General features: G+C 42.2%; 1 protein-coding gene across 1 annotated transcript in view; it reads right to left on the reverse strand.

Moving 5' to 3' along the window:
- TBC1D15 (TBC1 domain family member 15) overlaps positions 1-21,958 on the reverse strand; it is a 903,088-nt gene that overhangs the window by 393,705 nt on the left and 487,425 nt on the right. The window contains exon 13 of the mRNA XM_053719215.1: positions 4,954-5,070. Coding sequence (XP_053575190.1) covers positions 4,954-5,070 — 117 coding nt within the window. The remainder of the gene's footprint in view (positions 1-4,953; positions 5,071-21,958) is intronic.

A 21,958-nucleotide genomic window follows, 5' to 3' on the forward strand; every position in this document is an offset into this window, starting at 1 on the left:
GAAAGGACAATATCCTAGGAATCCTAACCTTACTCCATGAGTAATTCTTGGATTCACACCAATAAAGATATTTACGCCATATCTTATGATAGATTTTCCTGGTGACAGGCTTTCGTGCCTGTATAAGGGTATCAATGACTGACTCGGAGAAGCCACGCTTTAATAAAATCAAGCATTCAATCTCCATGCAGTCAGTCTCAGAGAAATTAGATTCGGATGATTGAAAGGACCTTGTAGTAGAAGGTCTTGTCTCAGAGGCAGGGTCCATGGTGGAAAGGATGACATATCCACTAGGTCTGCACACCAGGTACTGCGTGGCCACACAGGCGCTATCAATATCACTGATGCTCTCTCCTGTTTGATTTTGGCAATCAGTCGAGGGAGCAGAGGAAATGGTGGAAACACATAAGCCAGGTTGAAGAACCAAGGCGCTGCTAGAGCATCTATCAGTGCCGCTTCTGGGTCCCTGGACCTGGATCCGTAACAAGGAAGCTTGGCGTTCTGGCGAGACGCCATGAGATCCAGTTCTGGTTTGCCCCAACGATGAACCAATTGAGCAAACACCTCCGGATGGAGTTCCCACTCCCCCGGATGAAAAGTATGACAACTTAGAAAATCCGCCTCCCAGTTCTCTACACCTGGGATATGGATTGCTGGTAGGTGGCAAGAGTGAGTCTCTGCCCAGCGAATTATCTTGGAGACTTCTAACATCGCTAGGGAACTCCTGGTTCCCCCTTGATGGTTGATTTAAGCCACAGTCGTGATGTTGTCCGACTGAAATCTGATGAACCTCAGGGTTGCTAACGGAGGCCAAGCTAGAAGAGCATTGAATATTGCTCTTAACTCCAGAATATTTATTGGGAGGAGTTTCTCCTCCTGAGTCCACGATCCCTGAGCCTTCAGGGAATTCCAGACTGCACCCCAACCTAGAAGGCTGGCATCTGTTGTTACAATTGTCCAATCTGGCCTGCGAAAGGTCATACCTTTGGACAGATGGACCCGAGAAAGCCACCAGAGAAGAGAATCTCTGGTCTCTTGATCCAGATTTAGCAGAGGGGACAAATCTGTGTAATCCCTATTCCACTGACTGAGCATGCATAGTTGCAGCGGTCTGAGGTGTAGGCGCGCAAATGGCACTATGTCCATCGCCGCTACCATCAAGCCGATTACTTCCATACACTGAGCCACCGAAGGGCGCGGAATAGAATGAAGAACACGGCAAGATTTTAGAAGCTTTGATAACCTGGATTCTGTCAGGTAAATCTTAATTTCTACAGAATCTATCAGAGTCCCTAGGAAGGAGACTCTTGTGAGTGGGGATAGAGAACTCTTTTCCTCGTTCACCTTCCACCCATGTGACTTGAGAAATGCCAGAACTATTTAAGTATGTGACTTGGCAATCTGAAAGCTTGACGCCTGTATCAGGATGTCGTCCAGATAAGGGGCCACTGATATACCTCGCGGTCTTAGGACCGCCAGAAGCGATCCTAGAACCTTTGTAAAGATTCTTGGAGCTGTAGCTAACCCGAAGGGAAAAGCCACAAATTGGTAATGCCTGTCCAGAAAAGCAAACCTTAGGAACCGATGATGATCTTTGTGAATCGGTATTTGAAGGTAAGCATCCTTCAAATCCACTGTGGTCATGTACTGACCCTCCTGGATCATAGGTAGGATGGTCCGAATAGTTTCCATTTTGAACGATGGAACTCTGAGGAATTTGTTTAAGATCTTTAGATCCAAAATGGGTCTGAAGGTTCCCTCTTTATTGGGAACCACAAACAGATTTGAATAAAAGCCCTGTCCCTGTTCCGTCTGTGGAACTGGACAGATCACTCCCATAACTAGGAGGTCTTGCACACAACGTAAGAATGCCTCTTTCTTTATCTGGTTTACAGATAATCTCGAAAGGTGAAATCTCCCTTGAGGAGGGGAAGCTTTGAAGTCCAGAAGATATCCCTGAGATATGATCTCCAACGCCCAGGGATCCTGAACATCTCTTGCCCACGCCTGGGCGAAGAGAGAAAGTCTGCCCCCTACTAGATCCGTTACCGGATAGGGGGCCGTTCCTTCATGCTGTCTTAGAGGCAGCAGCAGGCTTTCTGGCCTGCTTGCCTTTGTTCCAGGACTGGTTAGGTTTCCAGCCCGGCTTGGATTGAGCAAAAGTTCCCTCTTGTTTTGTAGCAGAGGAAGTTGATGCTGCACCTGCCTTGAAATTTCGAAAGGCACGAAAAATAGACTGTTTGGCCCTTGATCTGGCCCTGTCCTGAGGAAGGGTATGACCCTTACCTCCAGTAATGTCAGCAATAATTTTTTTCAAACCAGGCCCGAATAGGGTCTGCCCCTTGAAGGGAATGTTAAGTAATTTAGACTTTGAAGTCACGTCAGCTGGCCAAGATTTAAGCCATAGCGCCCTACGCGCCTGAATGGCGAATCCAGAATTCTTAGCCGTTAGTTTAGTCAAATGAACAATGGCATCAGAAACAAAAGAATTAGCTAGCTTAAGTGTTGTAAGCTTGTCAAGTATTTCAGTCAATGGAGTAGCTGTCTGAAAGGCCTCTTCCAGAGACTCAAACCAGAACGCCGCAGCAGCAGTGACAGGCGCAATGCATGCAAGGGGCTGCAGGATAAAACCTTGTTGAATAAACATTTTCTTAAGGTAACCTTCTAATTTTTTATCCATTGGATCTGAAAAAGCACAACTGTCCTCAACAGGGATAGTGGTACGCTTTGCTAAAGTAGAAACTGCTCCCTCCACCTTAGGAACTGTCTGCCATAAGTCCCGTGTGGTGGCGTCTATTGGAAACATTTTTCTAAAAATAGGAGGGGGGGAAAACGGCACACCGGGTATATCCCACTCCTTATTAATAATTTCTGTAAACCTTTTAGGAATTGGAAAAACATCAGTACACACCGGCACTGCATAGTATTTATCCAGTCTACACAATTTCTCTGGCACTGCAATTGTGTCACAGTCATTCAGAGCAGCTAATACCTCCCCAAGCAATACACGGAGGTTCTCAAGCTTAAATTTAAAAGTAGAAATATCTGAATCAGGTTTCCCCGAATCAGAAATGTCACCCACAGACTGAAGCTCTCCTTCCTCAGCTTCTGCATATTGTGACGCAGTATCAGACATGGGCCTTAAAGCATCTGCGCGCTCTGTATTACGTCTAACCCCAGAGCTATCGCCCCTCTGGTATACTAGTCTTACACATTGCGGAACAGCACAGAAATGCAGACAAAATATATAATAAAAGAACATTGAAAATTGTTGCGCAATGCATATTACTAACAGGATTAAAGGAACATTATGCACTCCTGCATCTTTAAAAAAGGACACTCAAATTCCAAATCAAGTGATGGAACAGATTTTGAGGATGCCTGAACTACAACATAGGTGATACAATAAGCTGCTCTGTAATTATCACTAACTAAGGCTGAATACTTAAACATGCATGCATATTTGTGTGTGTGTATTTGTACTTAAAAGGACAGTCAACACCAGAATTTTTGTTGTTTTAAAAGATAGATAATCCCTTTATTAACAAATTTGTTAGTTTTGCATAACCAACACAGTTATAATAATATGCTTTTTACCTCTGTGATTACCTTGTATCTAAGCCTCTGCAGACTGCCCCCTAATTTCAGTTATTTTGACAGACTTGCATTTTAGCCAATCAGTGCTCACTCCTCTGTAAATTCACGTGCATGAGCTCAATGTTATCTATATGAAAAACATGAACTAACGCCCTCTAGTGGTGAAAAACTGTCAATTGCAGAGGCGGCCTTCAAGGTCTAATAAATTAGCATATGAACCTCCTAGGTTTAGCTTTCAACTAAGAATACCAAGAGAACAAAGCAAAATTGGTGATAAAAGTAAAATGGAAAGTTGTTTAAAATTATATGCAATCATGAAAGGTTTTTTTTGGACTTGACTGTCCATTTAAACTTTGCTTAATTTCAAGATTTGCCTGCTTACAATTTAAATATCCTACATACTCCCCACATCAAGTATTGAATTTGAAATATATGTCCTAATGAGGAACAAGCACCATGCCATGATAGATTTTGTGTCTAAATATATACTGGAAATCATAAAACAAAATAGGAACATTTTGCTACTGGAGTGAGTGTATTAAAATGTTTACAAATCTATCCTTTACCTTTAATTTTGTCATTTGAAATAGCTTATTTTGCCTGCTGAAACCGCTACCTATATCAATCTTTTCAATACTGCAGTACTGGCTATAGAAAATCTATGCATAGGAGGCAGTGGATTAAAGAGAAAGCGCCCAGCCCATATGCAAGAGTGTTCCTACAGCAACTTTTAATATATTGAAATTGTATTAGCTGCTTACCTGAGTAAATTGTATTTTAAATAACCAAACATTACTAATATTAAATATTACTAATTATAATCAAACCACTGATTATGCATGCCCTATTAAGGTTTACATGATATTATCAGTATTATAATAGGTCATTAAAAATCAAACTGTGCACATGTTGCATATTCAGTTTACAATATTATAAAAACCACAGTAAAATAAACAAATTTAAATTTTTATTAGCAAGCATACACGGATATGGTGTGAGTGCCATACGTATACACATTCGAAAAATGCACCTGCAAATTAAGTAATCTCTGACACAATACACACCAATGCTAGCTTTCTGAACAGGAGCAGTGTTTGCATGCATCTACACAGGGTCACTCACTACATATGTGTGTACAATGTTAGAACAGTGATAACATTCACCAGAAGCATTAAACGACATACTCAAAACTGAAATACACTTATGCACATTTTAAGTTTAAAAATGATGTCCCGTTAATGCCACATTTTTTTTTTCTATTGATGTGAGTCATTTCACATTGGCATTTAATTAGAAGTAAAAATACAAAAAGTATACAAATCTTAAATTATTTTTCTGTTAAATCATTTAACTTACCAAGATCAAAATCGTACATGCAGTATGTCATTAAAATGTCATGGAGAAGAATTAATCCTGGATTATTCTGGCCCTCATAGAATTTGTTTGTTCTGTCTGTGCGGTTGACATCTTTTTCTGACAGAATGGATAAAGAAAATTATATTAAATATTTGAGCTAGTTTTCACCAGTACCATATCTACCTAATGCAGTGCTTTAGTATGCTTATATCTGCCAAGTTCTAAAGAGCTTAGCATGACAGCCACTCTGCCTGAATGCCAGTGATGAATATATTACAGACACTTGAAGACTATTTAAAAGGAAAATGCTATGCCTAACACATTTGATTTTTTTAAATTTCTTTTTTAAAGATATCTTCAAATAAAAGGGAACAAAGTAAGAGCTTTATTGAGAATTGCTACATTATTTGCAGAACTGCAAATTTATGAAATTGGTTAACAAAATGCTAGACCAGACAAGGAAGAGATCAGTTCATATTCAGAAGCTATAATTAATGTTTATAAATAAATAAAATGTGTTACTCATCTTAAACAATATCGATAAAGGCATAACAATCAGTTTTAAACATTATATAATAGTATAAACCCATTCCTTCACATTTACATTATAACCATATTATGCAGCATGGAGTAGGAAGAAATTTCCCAAATGTCTTGGAGGAAGAAAAATCAGGAAGGCAAATGGAAACCTCTAAATTATCCTGAGGCATTTCATCAGAAACCTCTTTAGTATAAACATCATAAATCATATCTACAGAAAAACATAATTTATGCTAACTTGATAAATTTATTTATTTCCGGATATGGTGAGTCCACGGAATCATCAATGACTAGTGGGAATATCACTCCTGGCCAGCAGGAGGCGGCAAAGAGCATAACAGCAAAGCTGTATATATGTCATTTACCTTACCCATAATTCCCACTCATTTGGCCGAAGGAAAAATGGAAAAAGATGATAACACAAAAGTGTAAAGGTGCCAGAGGTTTTAGAAAAAAAACTGACCTAAACAGAAGGCACCACTGCCTGAAGAACCCTTCTCCCAAAAGAAGCCTCAGCCGAGGCAAAAGCATAAAATTTATAAAACTTTGAAAAAGTATGCAGAGAGGACCAAAGTTGCAGCCTTGCAAATCTGTTCCACAGAAGCTTCATTTTTAAATGCCCAGAAAGAAGAAACGGCCCTCATGGAATGAGCAGTGATTCTCTCAGGAGGTTGCTGTCCAGCAGTCTCATAGGCCAAATGAATAATACTCCTTAGCAAAAGAGAAAGAGAAGTAGCCGTAGCTTTCTGATCCTTGCGCTTCCCAGAAAAACAAACAAACAAAGCAGAAAACTGAAGAAAGTCCTTAGTCGTCTGAAGATAAAACTTCAAAGCACGCACAACATCTAGGTTGTGCAACAAAAGCTCATTAGGAGAATGATTAGGACACAAAGAAGGAACCACCATCTCCTGATTAATATTCTTGTTTGAAACAACCTTAGGTAGGAAACCTAATTTAGTACGTAGAACCACCTTATCAGAATGAAAAATAAGATAAGGGGAATCAAGCTGCAGAGCCGAGAGTTCCGAAACTCTCTAAGCAGAAGAAATAGCAACAAGAAAAAAAACCTTCCAAGATAATATCTAAGGAATGCATAGGTTCAAACGGAGCCCGCTGTAAAACTCTAAGAACAAGGTTAAGACTGCAGGGAAGAGTAGCATACTTAAACACAGGCCTGATCCTAACCAAGGTCTGGCGCATCTGCAATAAAATAGACAATGCAAAAATCTGACCTTTTAGAGTACTAGCTGACAAACCCTTCTCCAGACACTCCTGGAGAAAAGACAAAATCCTAGGAATCCTGACTCTACTCCAAGAGTAGCCTCTGGATTCACACCAATACAGATATTAACTCCATCTCTTATAGTAAATCTTCCTTGTTACAGGCTTACGAGCCTGAATCATGGTCTCAATGACCGACTCTGAAAACCCACACTTAGATAAAATCAAGCGTTCAATCTCCAAGCAGTCAGCTTCAGAGAAACAAGATCTGGATGAAGAAAAGGACCCTGAAGTAGAAGGTCCTTCCTCAGAGGGAGTCTCCACGAAGGTAGAGACGACATTTCCACTAGATCTGCATACCAGATCATGCGAGGCCACGCCGGCGCTATGAGAATCACTGACACCCTCTCCTGCTTGATCCAAGCAATGGCTCTTGGCAGGAGAGTGAACGGAGGAAGTAACAAATTATGATTAACTGATAATTTAATTTCCATCTGTCAGAGGAGAGTCCACTGCTTCATTCATTACTTGTGGGAATTAAGAACCTGGCCACTAGGAGGCGTAAAAGACACCCCAGCCAAAGGCTTAAACACCTCCTCCACTCCCCTCATCCCCCAGTAATTCTGCCAAGGGAACAAGGAACAGTAGGAGAAAAGGAAATGTATACTTACCTGATAAATGTATTTCTTTTACGATACGACGAGTCCACGGATTTCATCCTTACTTATGGGATATCACCTCCTGTTTAGCAGGAAGTGGCAAAGAGCACCACAGCAGAGCTGTATATAGCTCCTCCCCTCCCTCCCACCTCCAGTCATTTGACCGAAGTTAGGAAGAGAAAGGAAAAGTCAAGGTGCAGAGGTGACTGAAGATTAACAAAGAATAATAAAAAATAAAAACCTGTCTTAGAAAAACAGGGTGGGCCGTGGACTTGTCGTATCGTAAAATAAATAAATTTTTTCATCCTTACTTATGGGGTACAATACCAAAGCTATAGCACACGGATGAAAGGGAGGGACAAGACAGGAACCTAAACGAAAGGCACCACCGCTTGAAGAACCTTTCTCCCAAAAATAGCCTCAGAAGAAGCAAAAGTATCAAATGTGTAAAATTTGGAAAAAGTGTGAAGAGACGACCAAGTTGCAGCCTTGCAAATCTGTTCAACAGAAGAATCGTTTTTAAATGCCCATGAGGAAGCCACAGTCCTAGTAGAATAAGCCGTAATTCTTTCAAGAGGCTGCTGTCCAGCAGTCTCATATGCCAGACGGATGATACTCCTCAGCCTAAAAGAAAGAAAGGTAGCCGTAGCTTTCTGGCCCCTATGCTTTCCAAAGAAAACTACAAATAATGAAGATGATTGACGAAATTCATTAGTCGCCTGCAAGTAAAACTTCAGGGCACGGACCACATCCAAGTTATGTAACTGACACTCCTTCTTAGAAGAAGGGTTAGGACATAATGAAGGAACAACAATTTCCTGATTAATATTCTTATTAGAAACAACCTTAGGTAGGAAACCAGGTTTGGTACGTAAAACCACTTAATCAGAATGGAAGATAAGATAAGGCTAGTCACATTGTAACGCTGAAAGCTCAGAAACTCTACGAGCAGAAGAAATAGCAACCAAAAATAAAACCTTCCAAGATAACAACTTAATATCTATGGAATGCATGGGTTCAAACGGAACCCCTTGAAGAACAATAAGAACTAAATTCAAACTCCAAGGTGAAGCAATTGGTCTAATCAGCGCTGTGGAATCTGTTGGCGCTCTACAAATACCTGATAATAAATAATAAACACAGGTTTGATTCTGGTCAGAGCCTGACAAAAAGGACTGAACGTCTGGAACATCTGCCAAACGTTTGTGTAGTAAAATTGACAAAGCAGAAATGTGTCCCTTTAAGTAACTAGCTGATAATCTCTTCTCCAATCCTTCTTGGAGAAAAGACAGAATCCTGGGAATCCTAACTCTACTCCATGAGTAGCCCTTGGATTCGCACCAATAAAGATATTTACACCATATCTTATGGTAGATCTTTCTAGTAACATGCTTGTGTGCCTGAATCAAAGTATCAATGACCGAATCAGAGAACCCTCGCTTAGATAGAATCAAGCGTTCAATTTCCAAGCAGTCAGTTGCAGAGAAACTAAATTTGGATGTTGGAAAGGCCCCTAAATTAGAAGGTCCTGCCTCAATGGAAGCTTCCACGGTGGCAGAGAGGACATGTCCACTAGATCGGCATACCAAGTACTGCGAGGCCACGCAGGCGCGATTTGAATTACTGAAGTCCTCCCCTGTTTGATCCGAGAAATCACCCGGGGAAGGAGAGCAAACGGTGGAAACACATAAGCTAGGTTAAACGACCAAGGCACTGCCAAGGCATCTATCAGTTCAGCCTGAGGATCCCTCGACTTAGATCCGTATCTTGGGAGCTTGGCATTCTGACAAGACCCCATCAGATCCAATTCCGGTCTGCCCCATCTGAGAATCAGGGCGGCAAAAACCTCCAGATGCAGTTCCCACTCCCCCGGATGAAACGTCTGTCTGCTTAGAAAGTCCGCTTCCCAGTTGTCCACTCCTGGGATGTATATTGCTGACAGATAACAAGAGTGAGCCTCCGCCCACCGAATTATCTTGGATACTTCTGTCATCGCTAAGGAACTTCTTGTTCCTCCCTGATGATTGATGTAAGCCACAGTCGTGATGTTGTCCGACTGAAAACAGATGAACTTGGCTGAGGCCAACTGAGGCCAAGCCTGAAGCGCATTGAAAATTGCTCTCAATTCCAGAATATTGATTGGAAGAAGAGACTCTGACCGAGTCCACACACCCTGAGCATTCAGGGAATTCCAGACTGCACCCCAACCTAGTAGGCTGGCGTCCGTTGTCACTATCGCCCATGAGGGTCTGCGGAAGCACGTCCCTTGGGACAGATGATCTGGCAACAACCACCAAAGAAGAGAGTCTCTTGTCTCCTGATCCAGATCTATCTGAGGAGACAAATTCGCATAATCTCCATTCCACTGCCTGAGCATGTTCAGTTGTAGTGGTCTTAGATGAAAACGAGCAAACGGAATGATGTCCATTGCCACCACCATCAATCCTATTACCTCCATGCACTGAGCCACTGATGGCCGAGGATTGGACTGAAGGGCTCGGCAAGTATTCAGAATCTTTAACTTTCTGACCTCTGTCAAGAAAATTTTCATGGAAATGGAATCTATCAGAGTTCTCAAGAAGGGAACTCTTGTCTGTGGAATTAGTGAACTCTTTTCTAGATTCACCTTCCACCCGTGAGTTCTCAGAAAGGACAGAACCATGTCTGTATGAGACTTTGTCAGATGGTAAGACGACGCCTGGATCAGAATATCGTCTAGATAAGGCGCCACTGCAATACCCCGTGGCATGAGAACCACCAGAAGGGACCCTAGAACCTTCGTGAAGATCCTGGGTGCTGTGGCCAACCCAAAGGGAAGAGCCACGAACTGAAAATGTTTGTCCAGGAAAGCAAACCTTAGGTACTGATGATGATCCTTGTGGATAGGAATATGAAGGTATGCATCCTTCAAGTCCACGGTAGTCATATATTGACCCTCCTGGATCATTGGTAAAATTGTTTGAATGGTCTCCATCTTGAAGGATGGGACTCTGAGAAACTTGTTTAGACTCTTGAGATCTAAAATGGGTCTGAACTTTCCCTCCATTTTGGGAACCACGAAAAGATTTGAGTAAAATCCCTGCCCATGTTCCAGTATTGGAACAGGACGAATTACTCCCATAGTAGAGAGATCTTTTACACAGTGTAAGAACGCCTCTCTTTTTATCTGGTCTACAGACAATTATGAAAGAAGAAATCTCCCCCTTGGGAGAGAATTTTTGAATTCCAGTTGATACCCTTGGGACACGATTTCCAGTGTCCAGGGGTCCTGAACATCTCTTACCCAAGCCTGGGCAAAAAGAGTAAGTCTGCCCCCTACTAGATCCAGTCCCGGGTCGGGGGCCGGCCCTTCATGCTGTCTTGGGAGCAGCAGTGGGCTTCTTGGGTTGTTTACCTTTGTTCCAAGCCTAGTTGGGTCTCCAGACAGTCTTACTTTGCGCAAAATTCCCTTCCTGTTTGGCGGAAGAAGCAGGGACTCCTTTGAAGTTCCGAAAGGAACGAAAATTACTTTGTTTACCCCTTAGTTTAGTTGCTTTATCCTGAGGTAGGAGATGACCCTTACCTTCCGTAATGTCAGAAATAATTTATTTCAAGTCAGGCCTGAATAGGGTCTTCCCTTTGAAAGGAATAGCCAAAAGCTTTGACTTAGATGACACATCAGCAGACCAAGACTTTAACCATAACGCTCTACGCGCTAGAATGGCAAATCCAGCATTCTTAGCCGCCAATTTGGCAATCTGAAAGGTGGCGTCCGTAATAAAAGAATTGGCCAGCTTAAGCGCCTTAATTCTATCCAGAATTTCCTCTTAAGGAGTCTCAGTCTTAAGAGACTCTTCTAAGGTGTCAAACCAGAAGGCCGCCGCAGTGGTAACTGGTACAATGCAGGCTGTCGGTTGTAAAAGAAAACCCTGATAAATAAATAACTTCTTTAGAAGACCCTCCAATTTCTAATCCATGGGGTCTTTGAAAGCACAACTGTCCTCAATAGGAATAGTTGTACGTTTAGCCAGGGTAGATATAGATCCCTCCACCTTAGGGACTGTTTGCCACGAGTCCCGAATAGTGTCAGATATGGAATACATTTTCTTAAAATTAAGGGAAAGTGAGAATGGGATACCCGGTCTTTCCCATTCCCATGTAATAATATCTGAGATTCTCTTAGGAACCGGAAAAACATCAGAGTAAGTAGGCACTTCTAAGTATTTGTCCATCTTACACAATTTCTCTGGTGGTACCACAATTGAGTCACAATCATCCAGAGTCGCTAAAACCTCCCTAAACAACAGGCGGAGGTGTTCAAGTTTAAATCTAAAGGACATGACGTCCAAGTCTGTCTGAGGCAACACATTTCCCAAATCAGAAAGTTCCCCCTCAGACAGAAGTTCCCTGACCCCCAAATCAGATCCCTGTGAGGGTACATCGGAAATAACCAACAAAGCATCAGAGGTCGTAGTATTCAAATTGACTTCTGTCCTGCTGCGTTTAACCCGTGAACACTGGTAACTTAGATAAAACCTCTGTAAGGGTAGATGACATGACTGCCGCCATATCCTGCAGAGTAAATGAAGTAGAGGCGGTTGAAGAACCCGGCGTCGCTTGGGTGGGCATTAGAGGTTGTGACGCATGGGGAGAGAATAGCGGCATACCCTGATTCTCTTCAGCCTGAGAATCATCTTTAGACACACTTTCCTTAAAGAAAATCTGCCCTTTACATTGTAAGGCCCTTTCAATACATGAGGGATAAAAAGTAAGAGGGTGTTCCACAATGGCATCTAAACACATAGAACAAGTAGTTTCCTCAAGTTCAGACATGTTAAACAGACTAGCAATAGCAATAATAGTCGTTTCTTATTTGAAATATTGAACTCTGAAGTCAAATTACATAAACAAAATATTTGTACCAAAAAGTGTACTGTGCCTTAAATAATAAAAGCTCAACAATTTTTCTGCTATCTTTAAAACAGCGTTTTTTTTGTCAATAAAACTCTTCTAACGTGCCCAAAATATCTTAACTGTATTGCATCCACTTTCTTAGATGAATAAAAGGCAATATAATTCAGTATAACAGTATAATAAAATCTTTTTATTTATTTAGACCTCAGGCACCTGTGGCGCCTACCTGCCCCCGGAATACACTGCTGCACTTTGAGAAGCCCTTAGAGCCTTGCGATTGGCAAAACAAGTTAGGCCCCACCGGAGCCCAGGACTTTGCTTCTATGCGATCCGGATGGTACTGCGCGTCTGAGCGCGCGAAAACAGGCCCGCCCTGCGTGGGCGTAACACTAGCCGAAATAGAGACCCGCATGGGTCAGCAAAAAAAAAAGCAAACATGTCTGTATTTTTTTATAAAAATAAGCCATGTGCCCCTCTTACACAAAATGTCGCAATATCATCCAATTGCAAGACCCAAAACAGCACTCCCTTAGGTCAGACATATGTAAAAACTATGACCGTTCAGCACCTCATCTCCCAGCGTATAACATACAAAGTAATCCTCATAACGTTCCCTCTTTTTAAATTAGACACATTTGGTAGTAAATACAAAAGGGAATTCAAGGTACACCATTATCATATATGTAGTGTATACTGCTTACCCCTCACCAGATAGGGAATAATGTCAGCCTGTTCTGATGCATCAAGTCTCCCCAGAAACAAATGACTGAACATAACTCAATGCTGCTTGTCATGGTGGTGCATGACATAGTTCTCCACACTGAAGATGTTTCTTTACACTACCTTCAACTGCTCTGTGGGAACCAGCATGGATCTTAGATAACATTTTGCTAAGATCATCAACATCAGGGCAGAAAATGAGATGTCTCCACTCCTCTTGGGAAGGAATAGACTGAAGATTTCTCCCTGAGGAAAATAGTACTCACTGGCACCATTTTAAAATAAAAAACTTCTTGATTGAAGAATCTAAAACTAACACCTCACTTTATCTCTTCCTATCACTAAAACAGGCAAAGAGAATGACTGGAGGTGGGAGGGAGGGGAGGAGCTATATACTGCTCTGCTGTGGTGCTCTTTGCCACTTCCTGCTAAACAGGAGGCGATATCTCATAAGTAAGGATGAAATCCGTGGACTCGTCGTATCTTGGAAAAGAAATATCAGGGTATAAATGGTGCCAGAAGATTAATAATAAATTTAGGTCCACCCACCAGAGAAACGGGCGGGTGCATAATTTATATTTTCCATCTTAATGGGAGGACAAATACCCAAGCTCTAGAGGACACTGAATGAAAAAACAGGAGGGTTAAAAAGGAGGAGGACCCTATACTGAGGACACCACAGCCTGCAGAACCACCTTTCTCCCAAAAGCTGCTTCCGCCAAAGCAAAATCGTCAAATTTATAAAATTTTGCAAAAGTATGTAAGGAAGACCAAGTGGCCGCCTTACAAATCTGCTCCATAGAAGCCTCATTATTAAAGGCCCACGAAGAGGCCACAGCTCTAGTTGAGTGAGCCGTAATCCTCTGAGGAGGCATGTGTCCCGCTGTCTTATATGCCAGATGGATCATAAACCTCAACCAAAAAGATAGAGAACTGGCAGAGGCCCTTTGCCCCCTGTCTGAACTCCTTCGTGGCCTAAAGATAAAACTTCAACGCCCGAACCACATCCAGATTATGAAGTAAACTCTCCTTTGAAGAAGGGTTTGGACACAAAGAAGGAACTACTATTTCCTGATTGATGTTACGACTTAACACCACCTTGGGAAGGAATCCCAGTCCAGTGAGAAGAAAATCCTTATTGGCGTGAAAAACTAAGTAGGGAGGCTTACACTGCAAGGCCGCCACCACCACAGAGACTCTGTGCGCCGATGTAATAGCCAGTAAAAATAGGACTTTCCACGAAATAACCTTAATGTCAAGTGCATGCATAGGCTCAAACGGAGCCCTCTGCAAGACCCTAAGAACCAAGTTTAAGCTCCATGGAGGAGCCGGATTCCTGAAGACAGGCCTAACCAGAGCCTGAACAAAGGACTTAATGTTAGGAAGCTCCGCAAGCTTCTTATGCAACAATACAGAAAAAGCCGAAATCTGTCCCCTTAGGAAACTGGCGGAAAGACCCTTATCCAGACCGTCCTGGAGAAAGGCCAAAATCCTGGATACCCTGACCTTATGCCAGGGATAACCTCGTTCCTCACAACAGGACAAGTAGGTCCTCCACACCTTGTGGTAGATGCGTCGAGTGACCGACTTCCTGGCCTGGACGAGAGTATCAATCACTTTTTCCGAAAATCCTCTCTTGGGTAAGACTAGTCCAATCTCCACAGAGTCAGCCTCAGAGAATCAAGATTTTGATGTAGAAAAGGACCTTGAACCAGCAGATCCCTGCGACAAGGTAACTTCCACGGCAGAGATGACGACATCGCCACCAGATCCGCAAACCACATCCTCTGCGGCCACGATGGACCAATCAGAATCGCCAAAGCTTGTTCCTGCTTGATGCATGCCACTACTCGAGGTAGAAGAGGCAACGGTGGAAATATGTAAATTAGGTTGAAGTCCCAGGGTACCGCCAAGGCATCTATCAGTTCCGCCTGGGGATCCCTGTATCTGGGTAGCTTGCAATTGAGTTTGAACGCCATGAGATCTATCTCCGGTGTTCTCCATCTGCTGCAGATCTCCGTGAACATCGCGGAATGGAGGGACCATTCCCCTGGATGAAACGTCTGTCTGCTCAGAAAATCCGCTTCCTAGTTGTCTACACCCGGGATGTGGATCGCTGAGAGTGAACAATTGTGAGTCTCCGCCCATTCCAGAATCCAAGATGCTTCCCTCATGGCTAGGGAGCTTCTTGTGAACTGACCTAGAAAAAAAAAATTCAATAAACCGTCTAGGTGGGGGAAGCTTTCTGCCCTTTCCTGGAATCAGAAAAGTGAACAGACAAACTAGAAGTTTGATTGAACTCTGTATAATACTTCAAGCAACTTACAACATCCAAGTTATGAAAAAGCCTCTCTGAAGAGTTCTAGGATTAAGACATAAAGAAGGGACAACAATTTCCGGAATTATATATCCAAAGACACAACAATATTGCCTTATCCTGAAGGTAGGAGAATCACATGAAAAAGGCAATCTCACAGGTTAGCAGAATAGATAGCCAAAAGAAAACAAACTTCCAAGAAAGGGAAATTGAATTAATAACAGGTTAAATTCTAGCCAAAGCTAGAACAAAACCATGAATGACAGAAAGATTAACAATTTTATAGAGGAACAAAACTGAAAGAGCAAAAACCTGACCTTTAAAATAGTTCGTAGATAAACTCTTATATAAACCATCCTGCAACAATTGAAAAATCCAAGTAATTCTAAAAGAATGCTAGAAAAAAAAACCATGAAAATAAAAGCCTTACAGACCTAATAATAAAACATTCTAGTCACAGGCTTGCAGACCAGCATAAAACTCTCCACAACAGAATCAGAGAAACATCTATGCCTAAGAACTATTCATTCTATCACCATGCCATCAATCTTAGAGAATCAAGATCCTAATGGAAAAACTGACCTTGAGACAAAAAAGGTCCGAAGGCAAAGGAAAAGACCTGGGAGAGCAACCAGATATCTGAACCAGATCTGCATACCAGACGCTGTGAGGCAAAAGCAAAGCAATCAGGATACTGATCTATTTAAAAACTCTGGGAAGGAGAACCAAAAAAGGAAAAACATAAGCCGAAACATGAAGCTACAAAGTAAACACTAACTCCTCTGAAGTTCCCTGGACCGCACATAGATTCTAAGAAGTTTAATAATCAACCGAAAAACCATCAGATCTATTTCTGGAAGTGCCTAAAGATCAACTATCTGATTGAAAACAACCAGATAAACAGACTACACCCCTGAATGCAGTGACTGACAATTGAGAAAAACAATTTATGTAAGAACTTACCTGATAAATTCATTTCTTTCATATTGGCAAGAGTACATGAGCTAGTGACATACGGGATATACAATCCTACCAGGAGGGGCAAAGTTTCCCAAACCTCAAAATGCCTATAAATACACCCCTCACCACACCCACAATGCAGTTTAACGAATAGCCAAGCAGTGATGTGATAAAGAAAGAAGTAGAAAGCATCAACAAAGGAAATTTGGAAATAATTGTGCTTTATACAAAAAATCATAACCACCATAAAAAGGGTGGGCCTCGTGGACTCTTGCCGATATGAAAGAAATTAATTTATCAGGTAAGTTCTTACATAAATTATGTTTTCTTTCATGTAATTGGCAAGAGTCCATGAGCTAGCGACATATGGGATATCAATACCCAAGATGTGGAGTCTTCCACTCAAGAGTCACTAGAGAGGGAGGGAATAAAAACAAAAACAGCCATAATCCGCTGAAAAAAATTAATCCACAACCCAAAAAAATACGTTTATTTAATTTTTGAAAGAAAAAAACTCAAAACAAAAGCAGAAGAATCAAACTGAAACAGCTGCCTGAAGAACGTTTCTACTAAAAACACAATTTATGCTTACCTGATAAATTTATTTCTCTTGTGGTGTATCCAGTCCATGGATTATCCATTACTTGTGGGATATTCTCATTCCCAACAGGAAGTTGCAAGAGGACACCCACAGCAGAGCTGTAATATAGCTCCTCCCCAAACTGTCATAGCCAGTCATTCGACCGAAAACAAGCCGAGAAAGGAGGAACCATAGGGTGCAGTGGTTACTGTAGTTTAAATTGAAAAATTACCTGCCTTAAAATGACAGGGCGGGCCGTGGACTGGATACACCACAAGAGAAATAAATTTATCAGGTAAGCATAAATTGTGTTTTCTCTTGTAAGGTGTATCCAGTGCACGGATCATCCATTACTTGTGGGATATCAATACCAAAGCTAAAGTACACAGATGAAGGGAGGGACAAGGCAGGAACTTAAATGGAAGGAACCACTGCCCGTAAAACCTTTCTCCTAAATATAGCCTCCAAAGAAGCAAAAGTATCAAATTTGTAAAATTTTTAAAAAATATGAAGCGAAGACCAAGTCGTCGCCTTGCAAATCTGATCAAAAGAAGCCTCATTTTTAAAGGCCCAAGTGGAAGCCAGAGCTCTAGTGGAATGAGCTGTAATCCTTTCAGGAGGCTGCTGTCCAGCAGTCTCATAGGCTAAGCGGATTAAGCTTCTTAGTCAAAAAGAAAAAGAGGTTGCCGAAGCCTTTTGACCTCTCCTCTGTCCAGAGTAGACAACAAACAAAGCAGATGTTTGACGAAAATCTTTAGTAGCTTGTAAGTAAAACTTTAAAGCACGGACCACGTCCAGATAGTGTAACACAAGGATGGAACAACAATCTCTTGATTGATATTCTTGTTAGATACCACATTAGGTAAGAACCCAGGTTTGGTACGCAGGACTACCTTATCCGTATGAAAAATCAGATAAGGAGAATCACATTGTAAGGCAGATAGCTCAGAGACTCTAAGAGCCGAGGAAATAGCTACCAAAAAAAGAACTTTCCAAGATAAAAGTTTGATATCTATGGAATGAAGAGGTTCAAACGGAACTCCTTGAAGAACCTTAAGAACCAAGTTTAAGCTCCATGGTGGAGCAACAGGTTTAAACACAGGCTTGATTCTAACTAAAGCCTGACAAAATGCCTGAACGTCTGGAACATCTGCCAGACGCTTAACTAGCTGACAATCCTTTTTCCAAACCTTCTTGGAGAAAAGATAATATCCTAGCAATCCTGACCTTACTCCATGAGTAACCCTTGGATTCACACCAATAAAGATATCTACGCCATACCTTATGGTAAATTTTCCTGGTGAGAGGCTTTCGTGCCTGTCTTAAGGTATCAATAACTGACTCGGAGAAGCCACGCTTTGATAAAATCAAGCGTTCAATCTCCAGGAAGTCAGCCTCAGAGAAATTAGATTTGGATGGTTGAAAGGACCCTGAAGTAGAAGGTCCTGTTTCAGAGGCAGAGACCATGGTGGAAAGGATGACATGTCCACTAGATCTGCATACCAGGTCCTGCGTGGCCATGCAGGTGCTATCAGAATCACCAATGCTCTCTCCTGCTTGATCTTGGCAATCAGTCGAGGGAGCAGAGGAAACGGTGGAAACACATAAGCCAGGTTGAAAGACCAGGGCGCTGCTAGAGCATCTATCAGTGTCGCCTTGGAATCCCTGGACCTGGATCCGTAACACGGAAGCTTGGCGTTCTGGCGAGATGCCATGAGATCCAGTTCTGGTTTGCCAGAACGATGAATCAGTTGTGCAAATACCTCCGGATGGAGTTCCCACTCTCCCGGATGAAAAGTCTGAGGACTTAGAAAATCCGCCTCCCAGTGCTCTACACCTGGGATATGGATAGCTGATAGGTGGCAAGAGTGAATCTCTGCCCAGCTAATTATTTTTTAAACTTCTAACATCTCTAGGGAACTTCTTGTTCCCCCTTGATGGTTGATGTAAGCTACAGTCGTGATGTTGTCCGACTGAAATCTGATGTACCTCAGAGTTGCTAACTGAGGCCAAGCCTGAAGAGCCTTGAATATCGCTCTTAGTTCCAGAATATTTAATGGAAGGAGAGACTCCTCCTGAGTCCACGATCCCTGAGCCTTCAGGGAGTTCCAGACTGCACCCCAACCTAGAAGGCTGGCATCTGTCGTAACAATTGTCCAATCTGGCCTGTGAAAGGTCATACCTTTGGACAGATGGACCCGAGATAGCCGCCAGAGAAGAGAATCCCTGGTCTCTTGGTCCAGATTCAGTTGAGGGGACAAATCTGTGTAATCCCCGTTCCACTGACTGAGCATGCATAGTTGCAGCGGTCTGAGATGTAAGCGTGCAAACGGCATTATGTCCATTGCCGCTACCATTAAGCCGATTACTTCCATATACTGAACCACCGAAGGGCGTGGAATGGAATAAAGAACCCGGCAGCAATTTAGAAACTTTGATAACCTGGACTCCGTCCCTAGAAAGGAAACTCTTGTGAGTGGGGATAGAGAACTCTTTTCCTCGTTCACTTTCCACCCATGCGACCACAGAAATGCCAGTACTACGTCCGTATGAGACTTGGCAATTTGGAAGTTTAACGCCTGTATCAGGATGTCGTCTAAATAAGGGGCTACTGCTATGCCCCGCGGCCTTAGGACCGCCATAAGCGAACCTAGAAACTTTGTAAAGATTCTTGGGGCTGTAGCTAATCCCAAGGGAAGAGCTACAACTGGTAAAGCCTGTCTTGAAAGGCAAACCTGAGAAACCGATGATGATCTTTGTGTATCGGAATGTGAAGATAAGCATCCTTTAGATCCAATGTAGTCATATATTGACCCTCCTGGATCAGTAGTAGGATGGTACGAATAGTTTCCATCTTGAACAATGGAACTTTGAGGAATTTGTTTAAGATCTTTAGATCCAAAATTGGTCTGAAGGTTCCCTCTTTTTTGGGAACCACAAACAGATTTGAGTAAAAACCCTGTCCCTCCTTTGGAACTGGATGGATCACTCCCATAACTAGGAGGTCTCGTACACAGTGTAAGAATGCCTCTCTCTTTATCTGGTGTGCAGATAATTGTGAAAGGTGAAATCTCCCTTTTGGGGGGGGAAGCTTTGAAGTCCAGAAGATATCCCTGGGATATAATTTCCAACGCCCAGGGATCCTGAACATCTCTTGCCCACGCCTGGGCAAAGAGTGAAAGTCTGCCCCCTACTAGATCCGTTCCTGGATAGGGGGCCGTTCCTTCATGCTGTCTTAGAGGCAGCAGCAGGCTTTTTTACCTGCTTACCTTTTTTCCAGGTCAGGTTTGGTCTCCAGACCGTCTTGGATTGAGCAAAAGTTCCCTCTTGTTTATTATTAGAGGAAGTTGATGCCGCACCTGCCTTGAAGTTTTGAAAGGCACGAAAATTAGACTGTTTGGCCCTAGATTTGGACCTGTCCTGAGGAAGGGCATGACCTTTTCCTCCAGTGATATCAGCAATAATCTCCTTCAACCAGGCCCGAATAGGGTCTGCCCCTTGAAGGGAATGTTAAGTAGCTTAGATTTTGAAGTCACGTCAGCTGACCATGATCTAAGCCATAGCGCTATGCGCGCCTGTATATCAAAACCAGAATTCTTAGCCGTTAGTTTAGTCAAATGAACAATGGCATCAGAATAAAAGGAATTGGCTAGCTTAAGTGCTCTAAGTTTGCCAAGTATGTCATCCAATGGAGTCGCTACCTGTAAAGCCTCTTCCAGAGACTCAAACCAGTACGCTGCAGCAGCAGTGACAGGGGCAATGCATGCAAGGGGCTGTAGGTTAAAACCTTGTTGAATAAATATTTTCTTAAGGTAACCTCTAATTTTTTATCCATTGGATCTAAAAAAAAAAAAGCACAACTGTCCTCGACAGGGATAGTAGTACGCTTTACTAGAGTAGAAACTGCTCCCTCCACCTTAGGGACTGTCTGCCATAAGTCCCGTGTGGTGGCGTCTATTGGAAACATTTTTCTAAAAATAGGAGGGGAAGAGAACGGCACACCTGGTCTATCCCATTCCTTATTAATAATTTCTGTAAACCTTTTAGGTATTTGGAAAAACATCAGTACACACCGGCACTGCAAAGTATTTATCCAGTCTACACAATTTCTCTGGCACTGCAATGGTATCACAGTCATTCAGAGCAGCTAAAACCTCCCTAAGCAACATGCGGAGGTGTTCAAGCTTAAATTTAAATGTAGAAATATTAGAATCAGGTATCTCTCCTGAGTCATTAACATCACCCACTGAATGAAGCTCTCTTTCCTCAGCTTCTGCATATTGTGAGGCAGTATCAGACATGGTTCTTAAAGCGTCAGTATGCTCTGCATTTTGTCTCACCCCAGAGCTATCTCGCTTACCTCTAAGTTCAGGTAGTCTGGCTAATACCGCTGACAGTGTATTATCCATGACTGCCGCAATGTCTTGTAAAGTAAACGCTATGGGCGCCCTAGATGTATTTGGCGCCATTTGAGCGTGAGTCCCTTAAGCGGGAGTCAAAGGGTCTGACACGTGGGGAAAGTTAGTCGGCATAACTTCCCCCTCGTCAGATTCCTCTGGTGATAAATTTTTTAAAGACAGAAAATGATCTTTATTGCATAAAATGAAATCAGTACATTTGGTACACATTCTAAGAGGGGGTTCCACCATGGCTTTTAAACATAATAAACAAGGAGTTTCTTCTATGTCACACATGTTTATACAGAATAGCAATGAGACTAGCAAGCTTGGAAAAAACTTTAAATCAAGTTAACAAGCAAATATAAAAAACGGTACTGTGCCTTTAAGAGAAACAAATTTTGTCAGAATTTGAAAAACTGTGAAAAAATGCAGTAAATCAAACGAAATTTTTACAGTGTGTATAATAGGCTAACAGAGCATTGCACCCACTTGCAAATGGATGATTAACCCCTTAGTTCAAAAAACGGATCAAAAAAACAAAATAGACGTTTTTTAACAGTCACAACCAACTGCCACAGCAAGCTGTGGCCCTACCTTCCCCAATAAACGACTTTGGAAAGCCTTTGGGCCCTTTAGAGATGTCCTATAGCATTCAGAGGGCCTTTGAGGGAAGCTGGATGTCACAGTTTGTAATTTTAACTGCACCAACTGTAAC

This window comes from Bombina bombina, chromosome 6 (assembly GCF_027579735.1).
Source record: "Bombina bombina isolate aBomBom1 chromosome 6, aBomBom1.pri, whole genome shotgun sequence".
Classification (NCBI taxonomy): Eukaryota; Metazoa; Chordata; class Amphibia; order Anura; family Bombinatoridae; genus Bombina; species Bombina bombina.